Genomic DNA, 26,220 nt, shown 5'->3' on the forward strand with positions numbered 1-26,220 from the left:
CAACCGGTACTCCTAACTGCTCAGCTCCTATGGTGTATTCTCTGTCTGTTCCTGAAGTTAGCTTTTTCTCCAAGGGTCCTTAGGTGCTTTTGGTCAAACTAGTTTTTAGAAGGTGAGGTGAGTCAGAACTTAGTTCTGTGGCACGCACGGTGCTGCTCACAGACCTTGCAAGGGATAGGACTAGGGAGTATGTGTGTCTGTCGGTGTATACAGTTACCTCTGTTTCTACTTTAGCTGTCCTTCTCGGCTAGAGAAAACAGTGACGACTGGACACCGAGGATTCGGTTTCAGTCTAGAAAAAAACAGTTTACTTTGCTTCCCTCCCACTCCCACACTTTAACTCCCCATGGTGAGAAACCTGCTTTTGTTATTCCTCAGGTGTATAAACATGTAGATAAACATTCAAGCCCCCCTTCTAACTTTCCTGCCACCTAAACCCTGATCTCTCTGACTGGAGAAATTACCTGTTATTAAGTGTTTTTAGTAGTGATTTTATCTTCTCCATTCACACGAAGCCTTTGAAGAAATATTTCCTTCTAAGTAGAAATAAAGACAGTGAATTGCAGAGAAGAAAGTACAGAAGAAGAGTGGACTGGTGGGCGGAGAACAGGCACCTGCCCCAACAGCCAGTTCAGTACATGAAAAGATGGAAACTAAGAGACTTCTGTGGTCACATAGGCTAGAAATAGAGGTACTGCCCTGCCCTGCAGTGTGAACAGAGTTGAGTTGATGGTAACAGTATCAGAGGTTGTGGGCAGGTTAAGGTTTGATGGGCAGCTGAGCCACATGTAAGCTGTGAACCTCGAGGAGCATCGTCTCATTTAGCTTCATGTTTCTCATCTATAAAAAGGACTTAGGACACCCTGTATAATCCCAGCACTCGGGAGGCAGAGACAGGTGGATCTCTGTGAGTTCAAGGCCAGCCTGGTCTACAAAGCCAGTTCTAGGACAGCCAGGGATTACACTGTGAGATCCAGCAAAAGGGGAAAAAAGAGGACTTAAGAGCTGAGCATGGTAGCTCATGCCTACATTCCAGTAATTGGGAGGCTGAGATAGGAGTATTGCTGAGGAAGAGGTCAGCCTGGGCTACAGATTGAGACCCCGTCTCAAAACAATAACTAACAAACCCCCCACCACCACCACCATATGACAGGAGCCATTTTCTCAGGCAGCTGAGAGGACGGAGGGATCTGTTCTCAGGCTGGGTTCTGACATACCAGATTGCTATTGCTGCACACATTCCTTTTTGTCCTCGTTAGAATTCACTGCGTTTACTAAGTTGCCTCTTTTGTTTGGCTTTGCTTTTGAGCTGAGGATTGAACCCAGAGCTGGTACCTGATAAGCACTTGTTTCTCTCAGTGATCTCTACCTAGAAGGAAGCTCTTAGACTTCCTTTGTAGGTGTTCTTGGGTTAGACCTTTGGTTTCCTAGCAGTTCAGAGACAGCGCCTACCCTCCTGCACATCAGCCTGACCTGAAGGGTATTCTTCCGCATTCCAGAGGGTGCCTGGCAGGCATTAGTAGTCTTCTGTGCTGGGAATGCGGCTTAGTGGAGGGGGCGCTGAGTTTCATCCCTGGCGCTAGTCTCCTCCCCCCAATAGCTCCAAGAGAACAGCTTTGTTTTCAGGCAAATAGGATTGGCATACAGACTTCCTGAAATCCTTTTCATGGCAACTTATCCTGAACTCACAGTAAAGCATCAGACTCTCTCTGCAGGCTGAAGAGCGCAAGGACAGTGATGACGAGAGGTCGGACAGGAGCAGGCCTTGGTGGAGAAAGCGCTTCGTGTCAGCTATGCCTAAAGGTAATTTCATAACACTCTAGAGCCTCAAGTCTGCCATGTCTCTGTGGTGTTGCTGGGCCTGTTTCTAGTTGTGTGGAAGTGTAGAGATGCTTTCACTGAGAAGAATGCTCTGGCAGGGCTTTAAGATGTCCTGTTCTTTGTGGAAGTGGCAGTGGTGTCCTCCATGGAAATCATGCCCGTCATTGTCAGAAAACATGGAGGACTATTGGCATGCTATTGTTACTGTTAACTTAGTGTTGAATAGCCACTTTGATGTTCCTGGAACAGATCTAAGCTTTTCATGTCTAGGTGCCCTACAGATGTAGCTAGTGTCTATTTTGGAAGGTAGTTGTATACATTTATTTTTAGTGAATAGCCTGGCATTGATTGAGTTGGCAAAAATGTCTCTTCCTGGAAGAAGAGATCACTCAAAAGTTGGAGACCTTTGCCCACGCTCTGCACTCAGGAGCTGAGACCTGCTTCTGCCTGTGCTCCAGCCCACATAATGGGAAGGAGTGAGTGAGGCAGAGACTCTGAGGTGTTCTCTTGGTGAGGTTAAGAGGCCATGGTTTTGATTTCTCAGTGGATCTTCGTGAATCATTCTATGGCAAATGACTCCACAATAGATTCCGAAAGCTTCCTTAAGAACCTTTCATGCTATTCGAAGACTGATTATCAGTTGACGCTTGGGATTTCTTAGCTTTTAGAATTTCAACTTCCTTGCACTTAGAAATGTTGGCACACCAGTTAACTTCCGAGGAGTGCAGTATGTTATATGTCACACTACTGACTTTATTTAATTTCCAGCTCCTATACCATTTAGAAAGAAAGAAAAACAAGAAAAAGACAAAGATGATCTGGGGCCTGACAGATTCTCAACACTCACAGGTTTGTAGACCCATGGGCTTCCTGGCTCCTTCATTCCCAGAGCACATATTTCATAACACTTTTTCTTGGATGCCATAAGCGTTACCTTTTTAGAAGAGTGTGTCTGTGTGTGTACGGTGGGGAGTATGTTCTTCATGGCTCTGTGGTTCCCCTAGGGGCCACAGTGGGTCTTGGTGTGCTCTTCCTACAGACCACCACTACCATCACCATCCTCATTACCATAACCTGTTTCTGACAAGGCCTGCCTGACAGCTCACCACCCAGGGGACGATGCCACGGGACTGTTGGAGCGAGCGTGGGGCGCTGCTCTAGTGCTCTGCATGCCGTCTCTCTGGATCATTGGTTGGATAGTGCTGTCTAATGCTGATTGTAGGATACTAAGTTTATTTCCATCTAGAGTTTGCTCTAGTTTATTCAGGCTCACAATGAAGTGTTGTTTTATCTCATCATTTTATTTTTTTCATGATTAAAGTATTTGTTCAAACAGTATCACAAATGCCAACAATTGTAGTAAAAGTTAAAGGCGTCACTAATTTTTTTACAGTTTGAACTGTTATAAATGTTCTCTCACCCATGGCAGAGCTTTAGGGTCTTCCTTATCCGACACCCAAATTCCACAGCTTCTTTGGTACCTTCAGGCAGAGCGCCAGCGCTAGCATAGATGACCAGTTTTGAATTTGATATCTGTACATTGAGCCTTAGATTTTGTAGAACATCTAGAGGGAAGTTTGCTTCTCACTTCTTTTTTTCTTATCTTAATTTTAAGATGTGCTGTCTTCCCACCCTACTAAGTTATAATGAAGCTTTTAAATTTAAAATGGAATAATAGGTCAGCTGGGCAGTGGTGGCGCACACCTTTAATCCCAGCACTTGGGAGGCAGAGGCAGGTGAATCTCTTGTGAATTTGAGGCCAGTCTGCGACCTCAAGTGTGAATTCTGGGACAGCCAGAAACCCTGTTTTGAAAAACCAAAGGGAAAAAAAGTGGAATAGGTCTTAAGAACATGGGGCATCCATTTTGATGCATGTTCTAATGTCTAGTTGTGCATGTCAAGTGTATCCATATTTCAGTTTATACAGCCCTGCTTTATTAATTTATCTATTTATCTATCTATATATCCATCTATTTATTTATTTATTTATTTATTTATTTATTTATTTATTTATTTATTTTTTGAGACAGGGTTTCTCTGTGTACTTTTGGTGCCTGTCTTGGATCTCGCTCTGTAGACCAGTTTGGCCTCAAACTCACAGAGATCCGCCTGGTTCTGCCTCCCAAGTGCTGGGATTAAAGGTGTGTGCTACCACCGTCCAGCAGCCCTGCTTTATTTGATACAGTAACTTTCCTCTAATAAAGGGTATGAGCAGCAGGAGACAGGTAGATAGGCCACCATTCCCTGCTGAGGGCAGCCCAGCCTGTCCTATTCGGTCAGCAAATACTGATTATCTGTGTCTTGCCAGAAACTGTACTAGGTAATATGGGTATTAAATTAAATCACGTATGGCCTGCTGTTTGCTGGAACATGCCAGTGTGGTTGGGAAGAGTTGAAAACACTGTCTTGAAAAGATGTCTTTTGGGCAGTGTATTTGTATATTTTCCTGTTTCCCAGTTCCTGCTGTTAGAAGTACATCAATTTCACTGAGAATTCTGGCACACCCCATTTAATCCCAGCACTGAAGAGGCAGAGGCCGGAGCTCAAGGCCAACTTGGTCTACATAGTGAGTTAGTTCCAGGCCAGTCAGAGCTACAGAGTGAGACTCTGTCTTGAAAAAAAGGAGGACAGAGAGAAGGGTACTGCAGTGTACACAAGCTGAATTACATTGCTTAATTAAGGACTTTGAAGAAACTCTAAGTTGTTAGGTCTTTGGGCAATAATTTTTTTCTTGATGAGATTAGAAACTAAGAAAAGTTTTTGTTTTTGTTTTTGTTTCTTTTCATAAATAGTTCATTTTCTTTGGGTCTGATTAAAGAAGCTTAGCTTTCTTGTTGGAGAAATTCAACCCAATCCTAACTAATGCTCACTTGGAGGTTACAGTGAAATCAGTTTGAAGTGTTATAAAGAGATGTTCCTCATGAGCCTGGCCATAGTCCTGCCACTAACAGCCGACTTTACGATCTGTCGAAGTCTCCTCAGTGTTTGTGCATGGTAGCTCTCTGTGACTGAATCAGACCTGTTGACTGCATTTATCTTCACCATGGCTCAGACACTTCCCAGTTTCTGCTGGGTACAGTTGGTTTTTAAATCATTTTTACTGGCTGTAAAACGATTTGATTCTACTACACTATAGTGAAACTATTTTCCTATTGAAGTATTTGTTTCCTGCCGTTTTTCTCTGAAAATACCTTTGTTCCGATAGTGTTGTCGTTATGTTGTGTAGCAATGCTGGGACTGAACCCAGGCTTACACTTGCCATCAGGCAGTTGACTGCTAACCACCCCAGCCCTGCACAGCAGCTTATTAAAGTAGAGGTAACATTATAGTTTAACTGACTGAGTTTAGCAGTTTATGTCTGTCCCTTTTCACAGTCCTAGTGAGCTCTCCAAAGATAACCAGTGGAACTCAGGAGATGCTCAGCAGTTCGGAGCACTAGCTGCCCTTTTAGAGAACCTGGGTTCAGTTCCCAGCACCCACATGCTGGCTTCCAGCCAGCTGTAACTCCAGTTCCAAGGGCTCTGTAACCCTCTTCTGGTCTCTTCAGGCACCAGGTGTGCACGTAGTGCATGTGCACACATGAGGCAAGACACTCAGAATATTAAATAAAGAGTAAGAGTATTTTTAAAGCTATAACCAAAAATAATACTACTTAAAAAGATTGTGCAGTAGTTCCACCTGTATTTTGAGAAAGTTCACAAGAGTATGGATTGCTTGTCATGACACTGTTATAGTAGACAATATTAAGTGACTTTGGAAGTCAGCTGTGCTCACACCTATAACCCAGCACTCACAAGGCTGGGGCAGGAGAATTGCTGCAAGTTCAAGGCCAGTGTAAGCTACAGAGTGAGACCTGTCCCCCGGAAAGAAAAACTACAAAATACAACTTTGTGACTCATCTGTATAACTTGAGGTGATTTATAGAAACGTGAATAGCAGATCCTTGTTTTGTGCAGATGAAAGGCCATGAATCTCCATGCCTCCTGTTTGCTCTGCTGTGATATGCGATGCCAATGCCTCTCTGTTTGATGAGCAAGTGTCCGTCCACACAGGTGCTTAGCACAGTTCACTGGCATGTGGTAACCATGCAATAAATGGTAGCTGCTGTTGCCATATGTAACTACATACATAGGTATTGGTTTTAATGTGATTTTTGAATTTTTACAAATGGAATTCTACCAGGATGTAGACAGCTTGGTCACCTATTGGCCTAGCTTAGTCTCAGAAGTTTGTGTTTCACTATAGAACTTTATTTTGTATTGAAGATCCATAGTAGTTGATTATGACTACTGTTTGAGATTGTAGGCTAACTTGTGTGTGTGTAGTGCTGGGTATAAAACTCAGGGCCTTGTGAATGTTGAGCAAGTCTCAATCACTGAGCTATGTCTCTAGCTTGGTTTTTTGAGCCAGAGTCTCACTGTAGTCTAGGCTGGCCTTGAATTCACAATTCTCTTACTTCCACTTTCCAAGGGCGGGAGTTACAAGCATGTACCGTGACAGCAAGTCAGCTCAGCCCTTTTGATATCTCATTTGGTTGTCAGGGTAACAGTCCCATCAGTGAGGCAAGCTGCCTTCTGTGCAACCCATGGACCATCCTAGCCCTAGAATACCTGGGTTCTCTAGCAGTGCCGATGCTGTATGGACAGAGGTGCTCTGTCCTAACAGCTGCACCGTCATGGACAGATGGAGTGTGATAGAATAGATGTTAGCTTTCAAAGGTGATGTAAGAGGGACTCACAGAGAAAGAATGGAGAAAGCCATCTATCAAATTAAAAAAGGATTTAGGTCTAAATTTGAATAATTATTTTTCTCCTTCAGCATGGAGACATCTGATTAAGTATTATATAAAAATTCATTTTTGGTGTGGTGGTACATGCCTCAAGTCTTTGCACTCAGCAGGCTTAGATAGGATAACCACAAACTCAAAGCTAGGCCTTGGCCTACATAATGAGTTAAAGGTCAGCCTGGGTTATACAGCAAGACTCTTCTTCTGTTTGTCCCCCATCCTAAAAAGAAACCATTGGTAGAAGTTATGTTAACATGAATTAACGGTTACTGTGACCTGAGCAAGCGTTTTAGAATCCTTTCTGCCCTGAACTTTGACACAGTCATGCAGAATTCCAGGAGTGCTGAGGTGGAGTGACTTTTCTGGTTTCCTGCTTTGGGAAGGCTTAGCCCTAGCAGTGGGATTGAGTAGGCAGCTGCATGGCGCCTCATAACACTGAGCTATGTGCCCTTTTTGAGTCAGACCTCCTAATCTGCCTTTGGGTTATGCTGCTGGTGTCGTACTAACAGCAGGATTGGTATAAACCAGGGAAATAATTCTCTCTTTCTTTTCCCCTGCAGATGAGCCCAGCCCTAGGCTCAGTGCACAGGCTCAGGTTGCTGAAGATATCCTGGACAAATACCGGAATGCCATTAAACGGACCAGCCCCAGTGACGGAGCCATGGCAAATGATGAGAGTGCAGGTGATAGGCCTGACAGTAACTGTTTATTTCCGTGGTGATGGCAGCCGTCCTGACTACAGCTGCCTTTCAGGAGGCCCTCTCGAGGCTCACGTCAGATTAGCATGGCCCATTGTACTTGCCCACTCACCCTGGCCACCCCAGATGGTTTAGGTTATCTGATGAGTCTGGGATGATAGCCCAGAGGAACTTGGTGCATGTTTTAGTGAGAGGGAATTCTTTTTTACTGTCTAGAGAAGTATGTTGTGGACTTTAGTAGTTGTGGTAGTCGGCATGGGCTGAGGCACTCCTGTTGCTTGCTACTAATATTCTACAGGGTTTTCTCTCCTCATAGAGGAATACTGACTAGCTCTTATAAAAATATGGAATCCTCAAGATAAATGAAGGGAAAGCAAAAGCACATAAAACCATACGCAGTTTGCTAAATCTGTCTATGCCTGCATATGCTGAGAGCATTTTCTGGAAGAATCTTCAGCAAGCAGAAGCATGATGCTCTGAGGAGGATACCTAAGGCTGAAGAGAGGGCAAGGGAAATTCTAGCTTTGTTTTTCTTTGTCAGGGTAGTAGGGTGGTAAGACAGGGTCTCATTCTGTAAATCAGGCTGTCCTTGAACTCAGAATCCTCCTTCTTCCCAAGTGCTAAAATTACAGGCGTGTGCCATCATATCTAATCTTTTGGGGTGTTTTTTTTTTTTTTGTTGTTGTTGTTTTGGAAAGCTTTTAAATAACAGTAAGTGAAGGGTAATAAACCTATATTTAGACTTGCCAGTTACTAACACTTTGTCATAGTTTCTTAGACAGTATCTTTATTATGTTTAGGAGCATTTTATTCCTTCTGACTTATGAGTCTTTTTGTTTTTTGTTTTTTTTTTCTTTTTTTTGAGATAGTGTCTCTTGTAGCACAGGCTTGCATCAAACTAACTGTAACAGTGGATAACCTTGAACTCTCTCTCTTCTTCTTTTTTAAAATTAATTTTATTTTATGTGTATGGGTGTTTTTGCCTGCATGTATGTGTGTGCAACATATGGGTAGCATATGTGTGCAGTACCTGTGCAGACCAGAAAGGGGTGTTGGATCCTCTGGAACTGGAGTTACAGACAGCTGTTAGGCACTGTATGAGTGCTGTGAGCCAAACCTGGGTCCTCTGGAAGGGCAGCTAGTGCTCTTAACCTCTGGGCCATCTCTCCAGCCCCAACCTAAACTCTTGATCTTCTTGCCTCTGTTTCAAGTGCTAGGTTTACAGGCATGCATTACCACACTCATGTTATGTGGGGCTAGAAATGGAATCCGTGGCTTCCTGCATGCTAACGAAGCACTCTGCTATACTGACTGAGCCCCTTGACTCTGTGTGTGTGTGTGTGTGTGTGTGTGTGTGTGTGTGTGTGTGTGTATGTACTATGCATGTATGTATATGTCTACACACATATACATGCTACACACATACACACACACACACACACACACACACACACACACACACACACACACACACACACAAAATCTTGTATTGACTGACTAAGTAAAAAACATAACAGTTGTGAGAAAAACAGGTCTGGCCTTGCTGTGTTTGTGAGCTAGTCCCTGACTAAGCCTTAGGTGTGGTGGGAGGGCTCTGTTGAGGAAAATCAGGAGACCTGAGTGAGGAGGGTCTGTTCCAGCATTTGGCCAACCAAGGGGTCTTCTGCCTGGGCTGGAGTCCGTGTCTCTAAGTGAGAGTGTTGTCTAAAATGCTTTTGAGCCCCTAGTTGTGTGGTTCAGTGATTCCGATTTGGAATGTGAGCTTTATGAAGTTACTTGAAGCATTGGCTGTTTTGGACTGGGATAGGAAGTGCAGCCATTCTCTGCTGTCTTGATACATTGCCATTGTTGACAGCCTGGTTATGTGTCTGAAATTTGTGTTCTTTCTCTAAGAACTCTGATTCTGAGATAAGCTGACTTAACGATTAAGTTGTTCTGAATGCCTGCTAGTACCAGAGATTTCCACATTAACTTGGGGTATCCTTTTCTTGGGGATGGGTTTTGTCTAGAGGTCATGGGTGACGGTGAAAGTGCTCATGACTCCCCTCGTGATGAAGGCCTGCAGAACATCTCAGCTGACGACCTCCCAGACTCTGCCAGCCAAGCAGCCCACCCGCAGGACTCTGCTTTCTCTTACAGGTATTGCTTTCAGGAGGTGGAAGTTTAGGGTTTGGACTTTTTAAAAATATTTTTTTAATTAAAATATAATTATATTGTTTTTCCCGTTCCCTGTCCTCCTTCCAGCACTTCCCATTTGGGCTTTGGACTTTTCATCACAATTTCAATCCTTTCGAGTCAGCTAATTGTTAAGTGTAAAGAACGGCTAGACAGTTAGGTGCTTGCTGCCCAAGTCTGAGGGCCTTCCTGAAAGGCCAAGCATGGCGGCATGCACTTGTAATCTTAGCACTGGCCAGCTCCCCGAGTCTACTCTAAACCAATGAGGGAACCTGTCCCAAAAAACAAGATTGATGGCACCTCTTGCAGAGTGGCACTGGTGTCCTGAGGTGCGTGCACACCTGAGACACACATGAACACGTTCAAGAGAAGAGTGAAACACTATTCACTAAGAAAACTCACTTTGGGCCAGGTGTAGTAATGCACACCTTTAATCCCAGCATTTGGGAAGTAGGCAGGCAGATCTCTGTGAGTTTGAGGCCAGCCTGGTCTACAGAAAAAGTTTAAGGCCAAACGCTGTCTTTTTTTTTTTTTTTTTTCTTTTTTAAAAGAAAAGACTCCAGTTGTGGATATCAGATATTGAAAACATTAATTCAGGGATTAAAAAAATACTGCTATGTAGCAGGATTTCTTTTTGGACCACCAACCAGCTCCCAAATAGAGACATGGAGACTTAATAATTATGAATGCTTGGCCTTATGATTTTCCCACTGACTCTCTTTTTTTGTTTGTTTGTTTGTTTGTTTTTTCGAGACTACAGGGTTTCTCTGGGTAGCTTTGTGCCTTTCCTGGATCTTGCTCTGTATACCAAGCTGGCCTTGAACTCACAGAGACCCGCCTGGCTCTGCCTTCCGAGTGCTGGGACTAAAGGCGTGTGCCACCACTGCCCGGGCCCACTAACTCTTATAGCTTATTTTAACTTGTTTTTCTTCATCTACATTTTGCCTCAGGGCTTTTTACCTTTCTTTACTCTGTATGTCATAATCTGTGTCTGTCTGTCTGGCAGCTTTTTGTCTGGCTGGTCCTGGGTGTCTCCCTCTCTTTCTCCCTTGTTCTCTTCTCTCTCCAAGCCTAGATTCTTCCTCCTACTTACTCTCTCTGCCCACCAGCCCTGCCATTCCTCTCCTGCCTCGCTGTTGGCCATTCAGATTTTCATTAGACCAGTCAGGTGCCTTAGACAGGCAAAGCAACACCTCTTTATATCATTAAACAAATGCAGCATATAACACCTCTTGGAACACACACACACACACACACACACACACACACACACACACACACACACACACACACACCAAAAGCCAGGTGGTGGTGGCGGCGGCACACGCTTTTAATCCCAGCACTCAGGAGGCAGAGCCAGGCGGATCTCTGTGATTTCGAGGCCAGCCTGGTCTACAGAGAGAGATCCAGGAAAGGCGCAAAGCTACACAAAGAAACCCTGTCTTGAAAAACCAAAAAAAAAAAAAAAAAAAGAGCACTGTTCTGATCCTCTCATCCAGGACCTAAAGGCCTGTGCTTCTCAGTGAGGTGTCAGTCAGTTAAAACTGATCCTTTCTTAAAGACTCGTTTGAGTTCTGAGCTAACATATTAATTATATGTAAATATTTGTAAGATGTGACCATTTCTGTGTGAGTAAATTAGTGTGCCTGCATTTACAGAGATGTGAAGAAGAAGCTGAGGCTTGCACTTTGCTCTGCGGACTCGGTGGCCTTCCCGGTGCTGACCCATTCAACAAGGAACGGATTGCCGGACCACACAGACCCGGAAGGCAAGGCACCCAGGCTCCTCACTCTCTCCATAGGCCCAGCTTGAACAAGAGCAGCTGCCATCCCTCACCTGTCAGCTGACAGGAATTCCGTGTGATCCAGTGTCATTACATTTATTCTAATGTAATGTTACATTCATGCTAAGTCACTTAAGGGCACTTTGATCTCTGTTTTAGAAATTTATACATGTGTCTGTGTGTCTGCCATGTGTGTTTCTGTGCCCACAGAGGCCAGAAGCTGGTGGCAGAGCCCCTGGAGCTGGAGTTCAGACAGGGTGGGTGCTGGGATCTGAGCTCTGGTCCCCTGGAAGACAACACAGGCTCCTAACCCCTGAGCCATCTCCCCAGCTCCTGGTACTTTGATTTCTGATTATTTATTTTCTTAACCAGAGTGGCAGTATTGTTTGGCTCTAATGGTTTGCAGTGCAGCAGGATTGATATCCTCCCAGATGCTGAGAGGGTGTGGATACCCTAACAGAACTATTGTTTTTGTTTGTTTTTAGACAATGAAATTGTATGCTTCTTAAAAGTTCAAATAGCTGAAGCAATTAATTTACAAGATAAGAACTTAATGGCTCAACTTCAAGAAACAATGCGTTGTGTGTGCCGCTTTGACAATAGGACTTGTAGGAAGCTGCTGGCATCCATTGCTGAAGACTACAGGTACTGTTCCCAACTGGCCGGTTTATAGATCTGTCTGCAAGCTGGTAGTGTTTGGTGGTGGTTGTTCTTTGTTTTGAGAGAGGCTTTTCCTTGTTTGTTTTAGTTGGTCTTTATTGAAAAAATGAAGCTATGTGACTATGTTTACTTGAATAGAGCTTTTTAAGCAATACAATTTAGAAATGTTGTTATCAACGGATCTTGCTAATAAAAAGAAGTATAATTTACTTCAGCTTTACATAAAAGAAGGTAAAGAAGAGGTTGGGGTGTTGTTTGACTCTTAGATGGTCTTTTAATAAAAAAACCCAGAGCCAGATATCAGGGTGAAAGCTGAAAGATGAGAGAAGCAGAACAGCCTGACACTAGTTTTTACCTTTATGACTCAGACTAAAGAGAGGGAGTTCCTTTCTCCTCACGCCTTATATACCTTTCTCTACCCAGACATCACTTCCTGGGATTAAAGGCGTGTGTGCTTCCCAGTACTGGGATTAAAGGTTTGTGCCAGCAAGGCCTGGCTCTGTTTCCAGTGTAGCCTTGAACTCACAGAGATCCAGACGGATCTCTGCTTTCTGAGTAATAGGATTAAGGGTGTGTGCCACCACTGCCTGGCCTCTATGTCTATTCTAGTGGCTGGCTCTGCCCTCTGATCCTCAGGCAAGTTTATCAGGGTACACAATGTATCACCACAGTGGGAAAAGGCTGAGCAAGTCAAGTGCAACCTTGAGGACCTGAGTTTGGTTCCCCAGCACTCAGGCAAAAACCAGGCATATGGTATGTATCTGTAACTCCATCGTAGGGGAAACAGATACAAATGGATCCTGGGGGCTTGCTGAGTAGCCAGAGCTGCAGACTCCAGGTTCAGTGAGAGATCCTGTCTCTAAAAAAAGGATACATGGAGCTGCAGGATGTCACTGGATAAAGGCACATGCCATGGAAGCTTGACAACCTAAGTTAGATCTCCGGAATTCAGGAAAAGGTGGAAGGAGAGAAGTGACTTCACAGAAGATGTCCTGTAACCTCTCCATGCATGCTGTAATATAGCTACACTCATACTCACATGTACACAGTCATCAGTCATCTTTTAAAGCAGGGAGGCCAGGAGGACTCGGTTATGTCTTATGTTTCTTTGTATGTGTGGTAGGAAAGACTATAGAGGGCCAGGGAAGCAGAGGTAATCTTAGGAATTGCTAGTGTGTCTTGCTGCCAAGCCCTAGCCAGTATGGGGGAAATGTGAGTGCCGCACTTAGGCAGAGTGGAAGCTCCTAGCCTTAAGGGATCTTGTTACACTAACACTATAAGCAAAACAATAAGTGGTTATTTAATGATCTAGTGTATATAATTTGTGTTTTGTTCAGCAGCCAATTTTATGTTAAGTGTGGGGTCCTACAAGCATAGAAACTGCTTCCATAATAAACAAAATGAGCCTGCAGAGGACCTTAGAGGCATGTAATAAGTCAGGTGCCAATGATGTGTCCCACAGAAACATGCACAGAGGCTTGCTTTCTTGAGCTGGCAGTGTGGTTCCCGCAGTAGTCCCCAAGATGCTTGTCTTCAGCCTCTTGTGCCAACTTGTAAAAATCAGTCTACGAAGTACTTGTTTTAAAAAGTTAACACTCTTAGTTGCTGAAGAAAGTATGTAAGTCTGTGCTGTATGCATCCGATATTTAGCAGCACTTTTTCTATCAGGAAAAGAGCCCCGTATATTGCTTATCTCACCCGCTGTCGACAAGGACTGCAGACCACACAGGCGCACCTGGAAAGGCTCTTGCAAAGAGTTCTGCGGGACAAAGAAGTAGCCAATCGGTACTTTACCACCGTCTGCGTGCGGTTACTGCTTGAGAGCAAAGAAAAGAAGATCAGGGAGTTCATTCAAGGTAACTAAATGCCTTCTTCAGACAGACGGCTCCTCAGTCTGCTTCGCTGTTTACACACATGCCTTACTTTATCTATTTACCAGTTTATTTCCTTTCCTCCTTCAAGATTCTGGGGGCTGGTGAGTTATGAGTACTGGCTGCTCTTCCCGAGGACCAGGGTTCAATTCCCAGTCTCCACATAGCAGTACTCAAAATCATCTATAACTCTGGTTCGGGGATTTGCTCTCTTCTAGCTTATGCAGGGACCAGGCACGTATATAGTGCATAGATTTGTGCAGGCTCTACACCTATATACAGTAATAATAATAACAACAATAATAATTACATAGAAGATTTTTAATGTTTATGTATACATACAGTGTGTGTGTGTGTGTGTGTGTGTGTGTGTGTGTGTGTGTGTGTGTGTGTGTGTGTGTGTGTGTGTGTGTGTAAGCCAGAGGAGGGATCAGATCTTCTGGTACTCAAGTTACAGGCAGTTGTAAGGTGCACATGGGTGCTAGGAACCAAACTCCCATCCTCCTGAAGATTAGCAAGCTGCTTTTAAATGGTGAGCCATCTCCAGCTTCTTTTAAGATATATTGTTATTACTTTTATTTATAATTTTGTAGGGCTGGGGCATGGCACAGCATGTGATAGAAGTCTCAGACAAGTTGAAGGAATTAGTTCTCTTCTTCCTTTCACTGTGTTGCTCCATGGGATCTAGATTAGTCAGGGTTCTCTAGAGGAAAATAACTGATGGAACTAGATATTTATCTATTTATGGGATTTACTAGAATGGCTTACAGGCCATGTCCAGCTAGTCCAACAATGGCTGCTTATAAATGAAGTTCTGGGAACCCAGTAGTTACTCCATCTATGAAGCTGGATGTCTCAGCTGATCTTCAGTGTACATTGGAATTCTAAGGAAGTAGGCTGGTGATGCCAGTGAAGGAATGGACTTACCAGCAAGAGCAGGGCAAGCAGGCAGAGAAAGAAAGCTTCCTTCCTCCATGTCCTTATATAGACTGTCAGCAGAAGGTGTGGTCCAGGTGAGCGGACCATCCTACCTCAAAAGATCCAGATTAAAAGTGGTCTTCCTAGCCGGGCGGTGGTGGCGCACGCCTTTAATCCCAGCACTCGGGAGGCAGAGCCAGGTGGATCTCTGTGAGTTCGAGGCCAGCCTGGGCTACCAAGTGAGTTCCAGGAAAGGCGCAAAGCTACACAGAGAAACCCTGTCTCGGGAAAACAAACAAACAAACAAAAACAAAAAGTGGTCTTCCGGCCGGGCGGTGGTGGCGCACGCCTTTAATCCCAGCACTCGGGAGGCAGAGCCAGGCGGATCTCTGTGAGTTCGAGGCCAGCCTGGGCTACCAAGTGAGTTCCAGGAAAGGCGCAAAGCTACACAGAGAAACCCTGTCTCGAAAAACCCAAAAAAAAAAAAAAAAAAAGTGGTCTTCCTACTTCAAATGATTTTAATAATAATAATAATAATAATAATAATAATAATAATAATAATAATAAATCCCTCGCAGGTGTGCTCAGTTAATCTCAGTTGTAGGCAGGTTGGTAGCCAAGAGTCGCCATCACAGGATCTGATGTGGGCTGGGTCTTCAGGTAAGCAGCGATCATCGCTATCCACCGAGCCATCTTCCAGGCCTGGTTTTTGTACTCTTGGGATGACTTTGGGATCGCTTCTCTGAAAAGGCAGGGAGAAGTTTTGGGTGAACATGGTCCAGAGTTTTGGCTGAAACCCTAAACAGGCTGGAGAGTTAGCTCAGAAATTTGCAAGAATACCTGATGTTTTTGCAAAGGACCCAGGTTTGATTCCTAGTACCCATGTGGGAGCTCACAAATGTCCATAACTGCAGTTCCAGGGAATCCAGCACCCTCTTTTGTCATCAGAGGATCCCAGGCATGCATGTGGTCCGCAGACATATGTGCAAGCAAACAACTCACATACATAGAAAAAATATAAATCTTTTTAAAAAGTAAATAATAAAAGATTTGTCAAAAAGAAAGAAAGAGACAGAAAGAACATGGGAGGGAAACCCAAATGGCTCCCAGAGCTATGATGAAGGAACTCTGTCCCACAGATGGGCTACCTGAGACAGCCATCAGCATCAGCACAGTCCAGATGGGGTCAGTGTGTAAATTCAGGGCTGTCACTGAAGAGACGCATTAAGAACTCGGACTTCCCGGTGGTGGGCTGCTGCTGCTCCAGCACACTCTAGAGGGAGGGCCAGATCATTATCCCCCGTGGATGCCAGCTTTCACTGGTCCGCTCCACGGTGCTGCTCTATGAACATAGTGCCTAGCTTAAGATGGGCAGGGAAAGGCAGCCTGTATTTGCTGCTCAGCTACTAGAGTGAAACCCAAGGTTGGAAGATGAGCTCCGTGTCCTAGACAACCTCTGCTCAGAGTGGTGGGTGGGTGGCAACAGATCTTGATGACCCTGCCTCCAGGATGTGCCTCCTGCCTAGGTACACATTATTACACTGGATGGAGAGCTAATTCAGAATAGCCAGATGCTGAAAATACAGGCCACTCAATAAGCTGGAATCTGCAATAATGTAGAGATCAAACAGCAGCTTCACTTTCATGGGTTTGTGTGTGTGTGTGTGTGTGTGTGTGTGTGTGTGTGTGTGTGTGTGTGTGTGTGTGTGTGTTTTGGTTTATTTGGACAAGGTCTCACTGTGTATCCCTTGCTGGCCTTGAAATCACAGAGATGGTTCTGTCTCTGTCTCCTGAATCCTGAGATTTGAGTTATGTGTTGTCGTGCCTGGCTCTTAGTAACCTTTGAAACCCCATACCTATAACCTAGCACTTGGGAGGCTGAGAGAGAAGGACTGTAAATTTAAAGTCTGCCTTGGCTACAAAGTGAGACACTGTCTCAAAGGAAAAAAGAAAACTATGGGTGGTGTAGTTCTGTAAGCTGCTCAGGGTTGAGGCAGGAAGATCACACATTCAAGGGCTCCTTGGGATATTGAGTGAGTTTAAGACCAGGGAGGAGAATTAGGAATTCATGGCTAGCCTGGACAACTTATTGAGACCCCCGTCTCGAGATTAAAAGCAAAAGCAGAGTAAGGACATAAGTTCAGTGATAGCAATATCCTGGCATATGTGAGGCCCTAGGCAATCCGCAGCACTTCAAAAACAAACTAATTCAAAGTAGTGAGCATTGATAACAAATCTCTCAGTTGCATTATTTTCTCTCAGATTGAGTATCTATGTATTAAGAATGGAATAGGGCCTGCAGAGATGGCTCAGCAGTTAAGGGCACTGACTGATCTTCTAGAGGAGTTGGGTTCAATTCTCAGGACCCACATGGCGGCTTACAACCATCTGTAACTCTAGTTGTAGGGAACTAGAGACCCTCCAGGGAACATGATACCCTCTTCTGGACTCTGCAGGCATCAGGTGTACATGCAGGCAAAACATCCATATGCGTTTAAAAGAAAATTGAGGATGTTCAAATTTTAGATCTACTTTTTTTTTTTCTTTTCTTCTGTCTTCATGTACACCTGAACGCCAGAAGAGGGCACCAGATCTCATTATAGATGGCTGTGAGCCACAATGTGCTTGCTGGGAATTGAACTCAGGACCTCTGAAAGAGCAGTCAGTGCTCTTAACCGCTGAGCCATCTGTCCAGCCCCAGATCTACTTTTCATTATTATTTTTTATTCAAAGTCTCATGTTGCCCAGGCTAGCTTCAAACTCACTGTGTAGCCATGGCTAGCCGTGAACTATACTGATTCTCTTCCTTCCAACTCCCAAATGTTGGCATTAAAGGCAAGTGTGGCCATGTCCAGCCTTGTCTTTTTGTGGTTTTTTTTGAGACAGAGTCACAGTGTATCCCAGCTAGCTTCCAGCTTGTAACCCTCTTACTCTAGCCTTCTAAATGATGAGAATGTAGGCATTTTTCACCATGACCAAATTGTTTCCACACAACTTTTAAAAACTGTGTATATTAAAAACAACTGTATATTTTGTAATAAATTTTAAGTGTTTACATATTTCTTACTTTTTCTTGCTTTTGATATTTTGGTAGCAAATTCTAAAATCTCATCCACACACTTTTGGCTTTAAGATTAGGGTATTAGTATCATTAGTTAATTAGAATGATTTCTACAGCTTGCTCTCCCTTTTCCACAAGAGTTACATTCTAAGGCTGCCCATATACCCAGTGGAATTCGTAAACTGTGCATAGGACTGAACGCTGCACACCATATGGATAGCTGAGTTACAAATGATAATGTACAGGGTGCATACAGTGTGGCCGTCCAGACCAAAGGGATAATTCATGTCCGCTTGGATAGAATGGGAGTTTCTCAATTTCTTCACTCTGTCCAGAACAGTGTGTGATTTAAAACGTATGAATGGAGCCGGGAAGATGGCTTGGTGAATAAAGGCATTTGCCACCAAGCCTGATGGCCTGAGTTTGATTCCTGGGATTCATATGGTGATGAAAACCAACTCCTACAAGTGGCCTCTGGCCTCCACATGTGTGTTATACCAGGTGCACACTCCCCCATAAATAAATGTAAAAAAAGAAGGGAGATAAAAATAGAACTTACCGCCGGGCGTTGGTGGCGCACGCCTTTAATCCCAGCACTCGGGAGGCAGAGCCAGGCGGATCTCTGTGAGTTCGAGGCCAGCCTGGGCTACCAAGTGAGCTCCAGGAAAAGGCGCAAAGCTACACAGAGAAACCCTGTCTCGAAAAACCAAAAAAAAAAAAAAAAAAAAAAAAATAGAACTTACCAGTGCTTATTTCTAATTTTTCCATTTAATACATCTAGATAAGGATAATGGGAACAGAGAAGAAAGCCGAGGATACTCGGGGTCCACAGTGATTCCTTTTTGGTGTTCCTTGATGCGTGTTTTAAAGATGACTGTTTTCCTTGGAGACTTTCAGAAACTTACTGCTGCTGACGACAAAACGGCCCAAGTGGAGGATTTTCTGCAGTTCCTGTACGGCGCCATGGCTCAGGACGTCATCTGGCAGAACGCCAGTGAGGAGCAGCTGCAGGATGCTCAGCTGGCCATCGAGCGGAGTGTGATGAACCGGATCTTCAAGCTTGCTTTCTACCCTAACCAGGACGGGGACATACTCCGCGACCAGTGAGTGGGTCTGCGCTGGCCTGCACAGCTCGGTGTGCAGCAGTCAAGCGAGATAATCGACTACCGTCTCCAGTCACCAGTTGGCAGGGTTGTGTGCAGTGGGGGGAGAGTGGTCTGAACTAGTGGGCTCTGTGAAATTAGTGCTGTGCACCTGCCTGCCCCAGATCTTCGGGGCCTTCTCTGTGAGGCGAGTTCTTGACAGTTGTTTCTTCCTGACTCAGGCGTCGCTTTCTCAGGAAACCGTTTCCTTTCTAGCTTAAGGTGCTCAGGCTCACACCTCTAATAGTCTCTTGGTGGTTGATTGCCATTTGTTTGAGTCATGGTTTCTTTTCTTTTTTAAAGATTTACTTTTACTTACATGTATTCATGTTTGGCCTGTGTATACCATGTGCATGTCTGGTGCCCTCAGAGGCCAGATGAAGGCCTCAGATCCTCTGGAACGAGCCTTACAGATGGTTGTGACCTGTTCATTTCAGTCCCTCGTTTACACCCTCCCCACTGTTAGGCTGGTACTCAGGGTGTGTGATAGGCGACAAAAGGCCCTGGGCTTGATCCCAGTATTATAATAAATGAAAAAGAATGCAGTCAGGCAAGGTGGCACACCTTTTTTTTTTTTTTTTTTTTTTTTTTTTTTTTTTTTTTTCTTTTTTTGGCTTTTCAAGACAGGATTTCTCTGTGTAGCTCTGGCTGTCCTGGAACTCTTTGTAGACCAGACTGGTCTTGAACTCACAGAGTACTGTCTGCCTCTACCTCCTGAGTGTTGAGACTAAAGGTGTCCGCCACCACACCCGGCTCTAAATAAATCCTAAATAGAGATAGTCTCGCTGTGTAGTCAAGCTGGTGCTGGTCTTGACTTCCTGATCCCTCCCTTAACTTCTGGCTGGAATTACAGGCTTCCACTACCATGCTTGGACTATGATAGGACTTTTTGTTCTTGTTTTTAAGACCATGTTTTCTACGTAGTTAAGGCTAGCCTCTAACTTTCCTTGTAGTACATGCTGAGCTAGGAAAGCCTTCTTAAATAAAGTATACCTATGACCAAGAGAGCTTCAACCATAATGTAATCTATGTCTAGAAGTGAGTCTAAAATGTTTTGTTTTGATAAAATATAATTGTGACTATTTGTATACTTTATTTTCAGAAATGTGCATTTACATTTGAATTTTGGGTGGTTTTCAGGGTTCTGCATGAACATATCCAGAGATTATCTAAAGTAGTGACGGCAAACCACAGAGCTCTGCAGATACCAGAGGTAACACGGACTTATGTGCAGTGTGGGTGGTGGGTGGAGAGTTACCACTTGGGCAAGGCACCCAAGTGCCCCAAACGAAAAGTGCCATTTCCCTAGGTGTTCCTCCCTTGAGTTACCCCTGTTCCGGGGGTAGTTCTGGGGTTTAACTTCTCCAGTGTGGAAAAGGGCCTCAGTGGAAGAGCAGGGAGATCCCCCAGCAGAGTTTCCTTTGGTGGCTCTGTGCCCTCTCGTAGCTTCTGTCCCAGCTCCACCTCCAGGCTGGGCACATGCTGCCTCTGCATACCTTCAGCTGGGCTTTGCACAGCTGCCAGATAAGAGCTGTTCCAGAAGAAACACTCGTGTCTGCATGGCCTCGGGACAGCTGCTCAGATCAGCTGTCACGCTGCCTCTTCTAATGCGTGCCATGAGGGAGCTGCAGGGTGGCAGCCAGCGGCTTAAGGCTTCTGCTTCTTGTTAAAACTTCCTTATAATGAAGCCAGGGGGTGGGGCACACCTTTAATCCCAGCACTCGGGAGGCAGAGACAGGAGGATCTCAGTGAGTTCGAGGCCAGCCTGGTCTACAGAGTGAGTTCCGGGACAGCCAGGGCTACATAGAGAAACCCTGTCTCAAAAAAAAAAAACAAAATAAGGGGTTGGGGATTTAGCTCAGTGGTAGAGCGCTTGCCTAGCAAGCGCGGGGCCCTGGGTTCGGTCCTCAGCTCTGTTTAAACAAACAAACAAACAAACAAACAAAAATAAACAAACAAACAAACAAATAAATAAATAAATAAAAACAAGCAGAAATTCCTTATAATGAAACAGAGTACTGTGAAGTTTTACATTTTCTTTAGTGTGGGTTTTTTGTTGTTTCTTATTTATTTATCCATTAGAGACAGGTTCTTCTTGCAGTTGTTTTTTGAGATAGGTTCTTACTATGTAGAACAGGCTGGACTTGAACTTACAGAGATCCACTTGCCTCTACCTCCCAAGTAGAAACAGGTTCTTATATAGTCCAATCTGGCTTCAAGGCTACTGTTGAAGTTGCTGAGGCTGGCCTTAGACTTCTGATCCTCCTACTGGGGTCACAAGCTTGTGCCACCGTCCTGAGCAGTACTGCAACAAAGGCCCACAGTGATGTTTGCATCCTCTTTCTTCTTTGATGGCTCGTCTGTGCTTTTGGAAAGTCTCGTCCCAGTTTTGTTAAAAACACGGGATGGTTCTGAGCTCCAGGCTCTGTGGTATATATATTATCTCTGCACCCGATGTCCAGGCTCTGTGGTATACCGTCTCTGCACCCCATGTCTTGCGTGGGAGGGAAGAAACAGTCCCTTGTCCTCAGCTTGGTGGGGCAGGCACCATGGGTGCAGTGCAGGCTGCTGTTAGATTTGTGATCTGTATGTTGTCTACCATCTGGCTTAGGTTTATCTTCGTGAGGCCCCTTGGCCATCTGCACAGTCAGAAATCAGGACAATAAGTGCTTACAAAACTCCCCGGGACAAAGTGCAGTGCATCCTGAGAATGTGCTCCACCATCATGAACCTCCTGAGCCTGGCCAACGAGGACTCTGTCCCTGGGGCAGATGACTTTGTCCCTGTGTTGGTGTTTGTGCTGATAAAGGTGGGTCTCTTACTAGTGTCTGATAGTGTGTGTGGTCTCCTGTGCAGGGTTCCACAGGGCTTCACAAGGTCATAGATGGGTTCCTTTCCTGGGTTCCTTTCCAAGTCTTGGAGGTGTGTATTTCTGAAACAGTTTGTTGAGGGGCCCATGACCAGTTCCACAGATACTGGAAGCCCAGGTGCTCAGATGCTCTGGCCTAGCAGAGCACACGAGTGATGGCTCTTTCTTGTTTTCCGTCTGTTTCCAGGCAAACCCACCCTGCCTGCTGTCAACCGTGCAGTACATCAGCAGCTTCTACGCCAGCTGTCTGTCTGGAGAGGAATCGTACTGGTGGATGCAGTTCACAGCAGCAGTGGAGTTCATTAAAACCATCGACGACAGGAAGTGACCAAGACCAGGCCCACCAAGGCATCAGACTGTAGCCAGAAGACAGTGTAGCAGCTACTTTGAAAGCTGAAGATTGTTTTGTCTAATATGTACAGCTTCCAGATGTTTCCACATGGCTCTTCCTAAGCAGATTAACAAGCTAACACGCTGGTTCTCTTTCCTTTCAGCCTTTCTGAGTTGCATATTTTATTTCTTGTCCCCAAATAGAGAGTAGTACTGCAAAAGGGACCATGTTTTTCCAGGTGTTTTAAAATATTAAAAAACAGAACAGAATCTTTTAGGAACTGTCCAGATCTCCTTTCATGGATTCCCCACCCGTCCCTTTCATTTTAGAAAGAACAGTGTACGTCTTGTAAGACCCTGTCTCACAGCGTTGGAGCAGGCGGCCAGCTACACTGAGGATTTCAGGAGCAGTGTGCTACAGCCTTCCCATAGATACACTCTCCTGAGTTGAAAAGCTAAGAAGGATATGTAAATATAATATATATTTGTATTTGATGTAATATGGGCATCTTCAGACTCTAATAAACAAGGACAGTTGCTGAGAGTAGGCTGTGACATTCCCTCTTGTGAAATGGTTTCCTTGACAACATTTAAGCTGAGCTTAAAAGCAAAACCAGAAATATTTATTAGTGTAAAATACAGTTTATTACTCTCCACGTATGGAGTTTGATGGGGAAGTGGTGTAGGTGTGTGCCACCACGGACATGTGTTGAGCCTGCACATCAGGACAGACCCTACCATGCGTTACATAGGATGAGCGGTACATGGCAAGGTGTGCCGTGCCCTGTGCACCTGCACGGAGCGGAAGCCACAGACAGGGCTCCTTTCAGACCCTTAATTGTCATCTGTTTTTGATGATTATTCACATTGAATGCACAGACCAGGAATTCAGTGAATGTCATTTTTTAAAACTAATTTATATCGTCTGCTCTACTGATCCAGGTTTTACTAGTGTTAAACTATTTTGATCAGCCACACTATTCTTATGGGGAAAAAAAATCTATTTTGGCAGGTTTCTGTGCCTTTATTGCCCTCTTCTGAAAAAAAAAAAAAAGAAAGAAAGACAGAGAAAAGGGTTTCCCTAGTTTGGTTTGCATTGTACATGAGTAATGAATCAGGATGGCGCTGGTGCCTGAGAGGCTGGCCCGGGACTCAGCAGAGCTTCAAGCACAAGTCCTGTCCACAGGCCATCATTGACTGGCTCCACCTCGCATGCTTCCTAAACAAGTTTAGCTTTTATGGCAAATGCTGCAACCCTGTACAAGTCCCTTGTTGCTGGCAGCACTCCGGCCATCGTCTAAGGGCCTGTGCTGACCAACCACGGGCAGACGGATAACGAAGCTCCCCTCTCTGAGAACTGGGCCACACCGTGCCAAAAGAAGCTGGGTCTTCCTCATGCTTCCTCCTCTTCTCATTCCCGTTAAAATCCCAGAATAGGAATTTACACAGGAGCGTGGTTTCTGCCTTTTAGGGAGAGATCAAAACTAGAACCACAAATTCCTTTCGAATGTTGGTCAGGAAATCTATGGACTTGATGGGCTGTCATCGTCAAGCTTGCCTTGGTGTCAAAGGTACGTCCCATCATAAGTGCAGTGCAAGCCAAACTAGGACGTGGTTCTGCAGCTCGATGGGATCTTAACATCCACTTCAGCACCGATTCAGTAAATGTTAAGTCAACAGCAGATTCTGACTAGTTGGAATTCATTGTTAATGGGACTTAACTTGTAAGTCAATGAGAGATTTTTCTCTCTCTCTCTGTAATGGTAGCTAAATATATTCCATGTTATCACTGTGGAAATAAATATGAAGATATGGACGTTGCAGCAGGGCTCTTTTCTGTGGAATAAGATGGTGGAATTGGGGTGTAGGGTTACACCACTACCCAAGCAAGTGGTGAGGTAGAATTTGGCATTGGTGACACCTCTGGACTTGTGGGTCAAACATATCCAGGGGCAGACAAATCCCCTCTAAAACCCACCCAGAGTCAGTAGGACCATGGCATTGACCATCACTGCTTTGCATTCAGGCTAGAATTCTTTTCTTCTCCCAGATCTATTGATTTTATTTTATGTGTACAGGTGTTTTGCCTGCATGCCTGTCTGTGTACCATGTGTGGGCAGTGCCCATGGATTCCAGAAGAGGGCATCAGATCCCCTGAAACTGGTGTTACAGATGGTTGCAAACTGCCATGTGGGACCTGGGACTGTTACCTGGGTCCTCTGGAAGAGCAGCCAGTGTTCTTAACTGTTGGGCTGTTACTTCAGCCTCCAGGAGAGAATTCTGGATTTCTACGTTTAGCAAGTATTCACACTCAGGCAGTGGTAGCGTCTGAGACTGAAAGTGATTGATTTGTTTTCCTGGAGAGGGGAGTGGTTGGTCTTCAGTGTTTCCTACTGTGCCTCAGCACTCATTCTCCACGAAAGTTAGTGCAGTGGCCAAGGCACCTTGGGAAGGTTCAGGCACCTCAAATTACTGTGAAGAATTTATAAAATTAGTGAACATTTGACGGGGAAGCAGTGGCTCAGCTCATGACAGTTCTGTAGAAGTAAGGAAAAGAAAAATCCATTTATATTTTCAGTTAATGTCTGTTCTTTAATAGCAATAAATTTGAGATCATTTTTCCTTATAAACTTGAATTTTTTTTAATTTGATAGTTTATCTTTGTTTTGTGAACATTGATGTTTTGCCTGCATGTATGTCTGTGTGAGGATGTCAGATCCCCTGGAACAGGAATTACAGGACTGTTGTGAGCTGCCATGTGGGTGCTGGGAATTGAACCCAGGTCCACTCTTAACTGCTGAGCCATCTCTCCAGCCCTAAACTTTTTAAACTAGGAAACATTTTGTTTTTTTCTCCCCACCTTAGGTAAAATCTTGGCCACAGTAATTAATGCTTTTTTTTTTCTTATTTATAGAAATGTGCTTCTGGGGCTGGAGAGATGGCTCAGAGGTTAAGAGCACTGGCTGCTCTTACAGAGGCCCTGAGTTCAATTCCCAGCACCCACATGGTGGCTCACAACCATCTGTAATGAGACCTGGTGCCCTTTTCTGGTCAGCAGGGGTACATGCAGGGAGAACAGTGTATACATAATAAATAATTTTTTTAAGTGCTTCTGAGAGCCTTTGGTATAGATGGATTGCCATTGGAGGAGTGTAGATGTAACCGAACGTCATATTAAATAAGAAACACAGAATCAATGTAAAAGAGAAAGCCGAGAGGTCAGAGCTCAGAGATAAAATCTTACCCTTCCTCCTGCGGTGGTCCTAGCTTCCCGAAAGAGAGCTACTTCCTGTGTGTCTGTCTTTAAATAGTCTTTCTGTTCTGCCTTCTCATTGGTTGTTCCATTGTCAGACTGCCTAAAATTTCAAACAAAACCTAATTTTCTTCCAATGTACATATAAAACCCATTTTTTTTATGTGGAAAAAATTTCTTTTTTAAATAGTTTCCTTTAAAATATCTGATATGTTAAGTGACTTACCAAATCTGCGTAGAACAGTAGAAATCCGAGGAAATTTCAAAACAGCCACCTAGTGTCCTAGGTGTGAAAGAGAGAGAGAGAGAGAGGGAGGGAGGGAGGGAGGGAGGAGAGAGAGAGAGAGAGAGAGAGAGAGAGAGAGAGAGAGAGAGAGAGAGAGAGAGAAAGCGTAGCCGGCTAAAGCTTAAATCCAGCCACGTGTTCCCTCTTGAGTCGAGTCAAGGCTTGGCTCTGGCTTCCTTAAGCTCCCTCCACATGCGTGCATTGGCTTTACAGGCAGGGCCCTGTTCGGCAGGGCAGGCCTGAGTTGTTTGTAGCACCGGCTTTAAGCAAGCAGCTCACGGTTAGTCTGGCCTGAGGCCAAGCAGACCTAGGCCGGGACTAGGGAGCTGGCTGCTTGGACTAGGGAGCCAGCCCCAAGCGGTTTTTAATGGATTCTTGTCACGTTGGGTGCCAGATATAGATGTAACCAAACGTCTTATTAAAATAAGAAACACAGAACCAATGTAAAAGAGAAAGCCGAGAGGTCAGAGCTCATCTACAGAGGCGTCTGGGGCTTTTGGAGCATTGAAACCAGATGTGATAATGGTTGCTCCCTTCCTGTTGGTTGCTCCCTTCCTGTTGTGTCCT

General features: G+C 44.6%; 1 protein-coding gene across 9 annotated transcripts in view; it reads left to right on the plus strand.

The window, feature by feature from the left end:
- The window catches only part of Gapvd1 (GTPase activating protein and VPS9 domains 1), a 73,043-nt gene extending 49,108 nt beyond the window's left edge, over positions 1-23,935 (plus strand). For 5 of the 9 annotated variants that reach the window (XM_076568823.1, XM_076568825.1, XM_076568821.1 and 2 more), the window contains 11 exons: positions 1,716-1,803; positions 2,590-2,670; positions 7,168-7,290; positions 9,315-9,444; positions 11,139-11,248; positions 11,749-11,908; positions 13,592-13,779; positions 18,663-18,876; positions 20,056-20,128; positions 21,527-21,724; positions 21,972-23,935. In XM_076568823.1, the coding sequence (XP_076424938.1) occupies positions 1,716-1,803; positions 2,590-2,670; positions 7,168-7,290; positions 9,315-9,444; positions 11,139-11,248; positions 11,749-11,908; positions 13,592-13,779; positions 18,663-18,876; positions 20,056-20,128; positions 21,527-21,724; positions 21,972-22,112 (1,506 nt within the window). In that variant the 3' untranslated portion in view covers positions 22,113-23,935. The remainder of the gene's footprint in view (positions 1-1,715; positions 1,804-2,589; positions 2,671-7,167; positions 7,291-9,314; positions 9,445-11,138; positions 11,249-11,748; positions 11,909-13,591; positions 13,780-18,662; positions 18,877-20,055; positions 20,129-21,526; positions 21,725-21,971) is intronic. The other 4 variants (XM_076568829.1, XM_076568830.1, XM_076568826.1 and 1 more) reach the window with 1 other exon arrangement.
- Positions 23,936-26,220: the final 2,285 nt, after the last annotated feature.

This window comes from Peromyscus maniculatus, chromosome 4 (genome assembly GCF_049852395.1).
Source record: "Peromyscus maniculatus bairdii isolate BWxNUB_F1_BW_parent chromosome 4, HU_Pman_BW_mat_3.1, whole genome shotgun sequence".
Classification (NCBI taxonomy): Eukaryota; Metazoa; Chordata; class Mammalia; order Rodentia; family Cricetidae; genus Peromyscus; species Peromyscus maniculatus.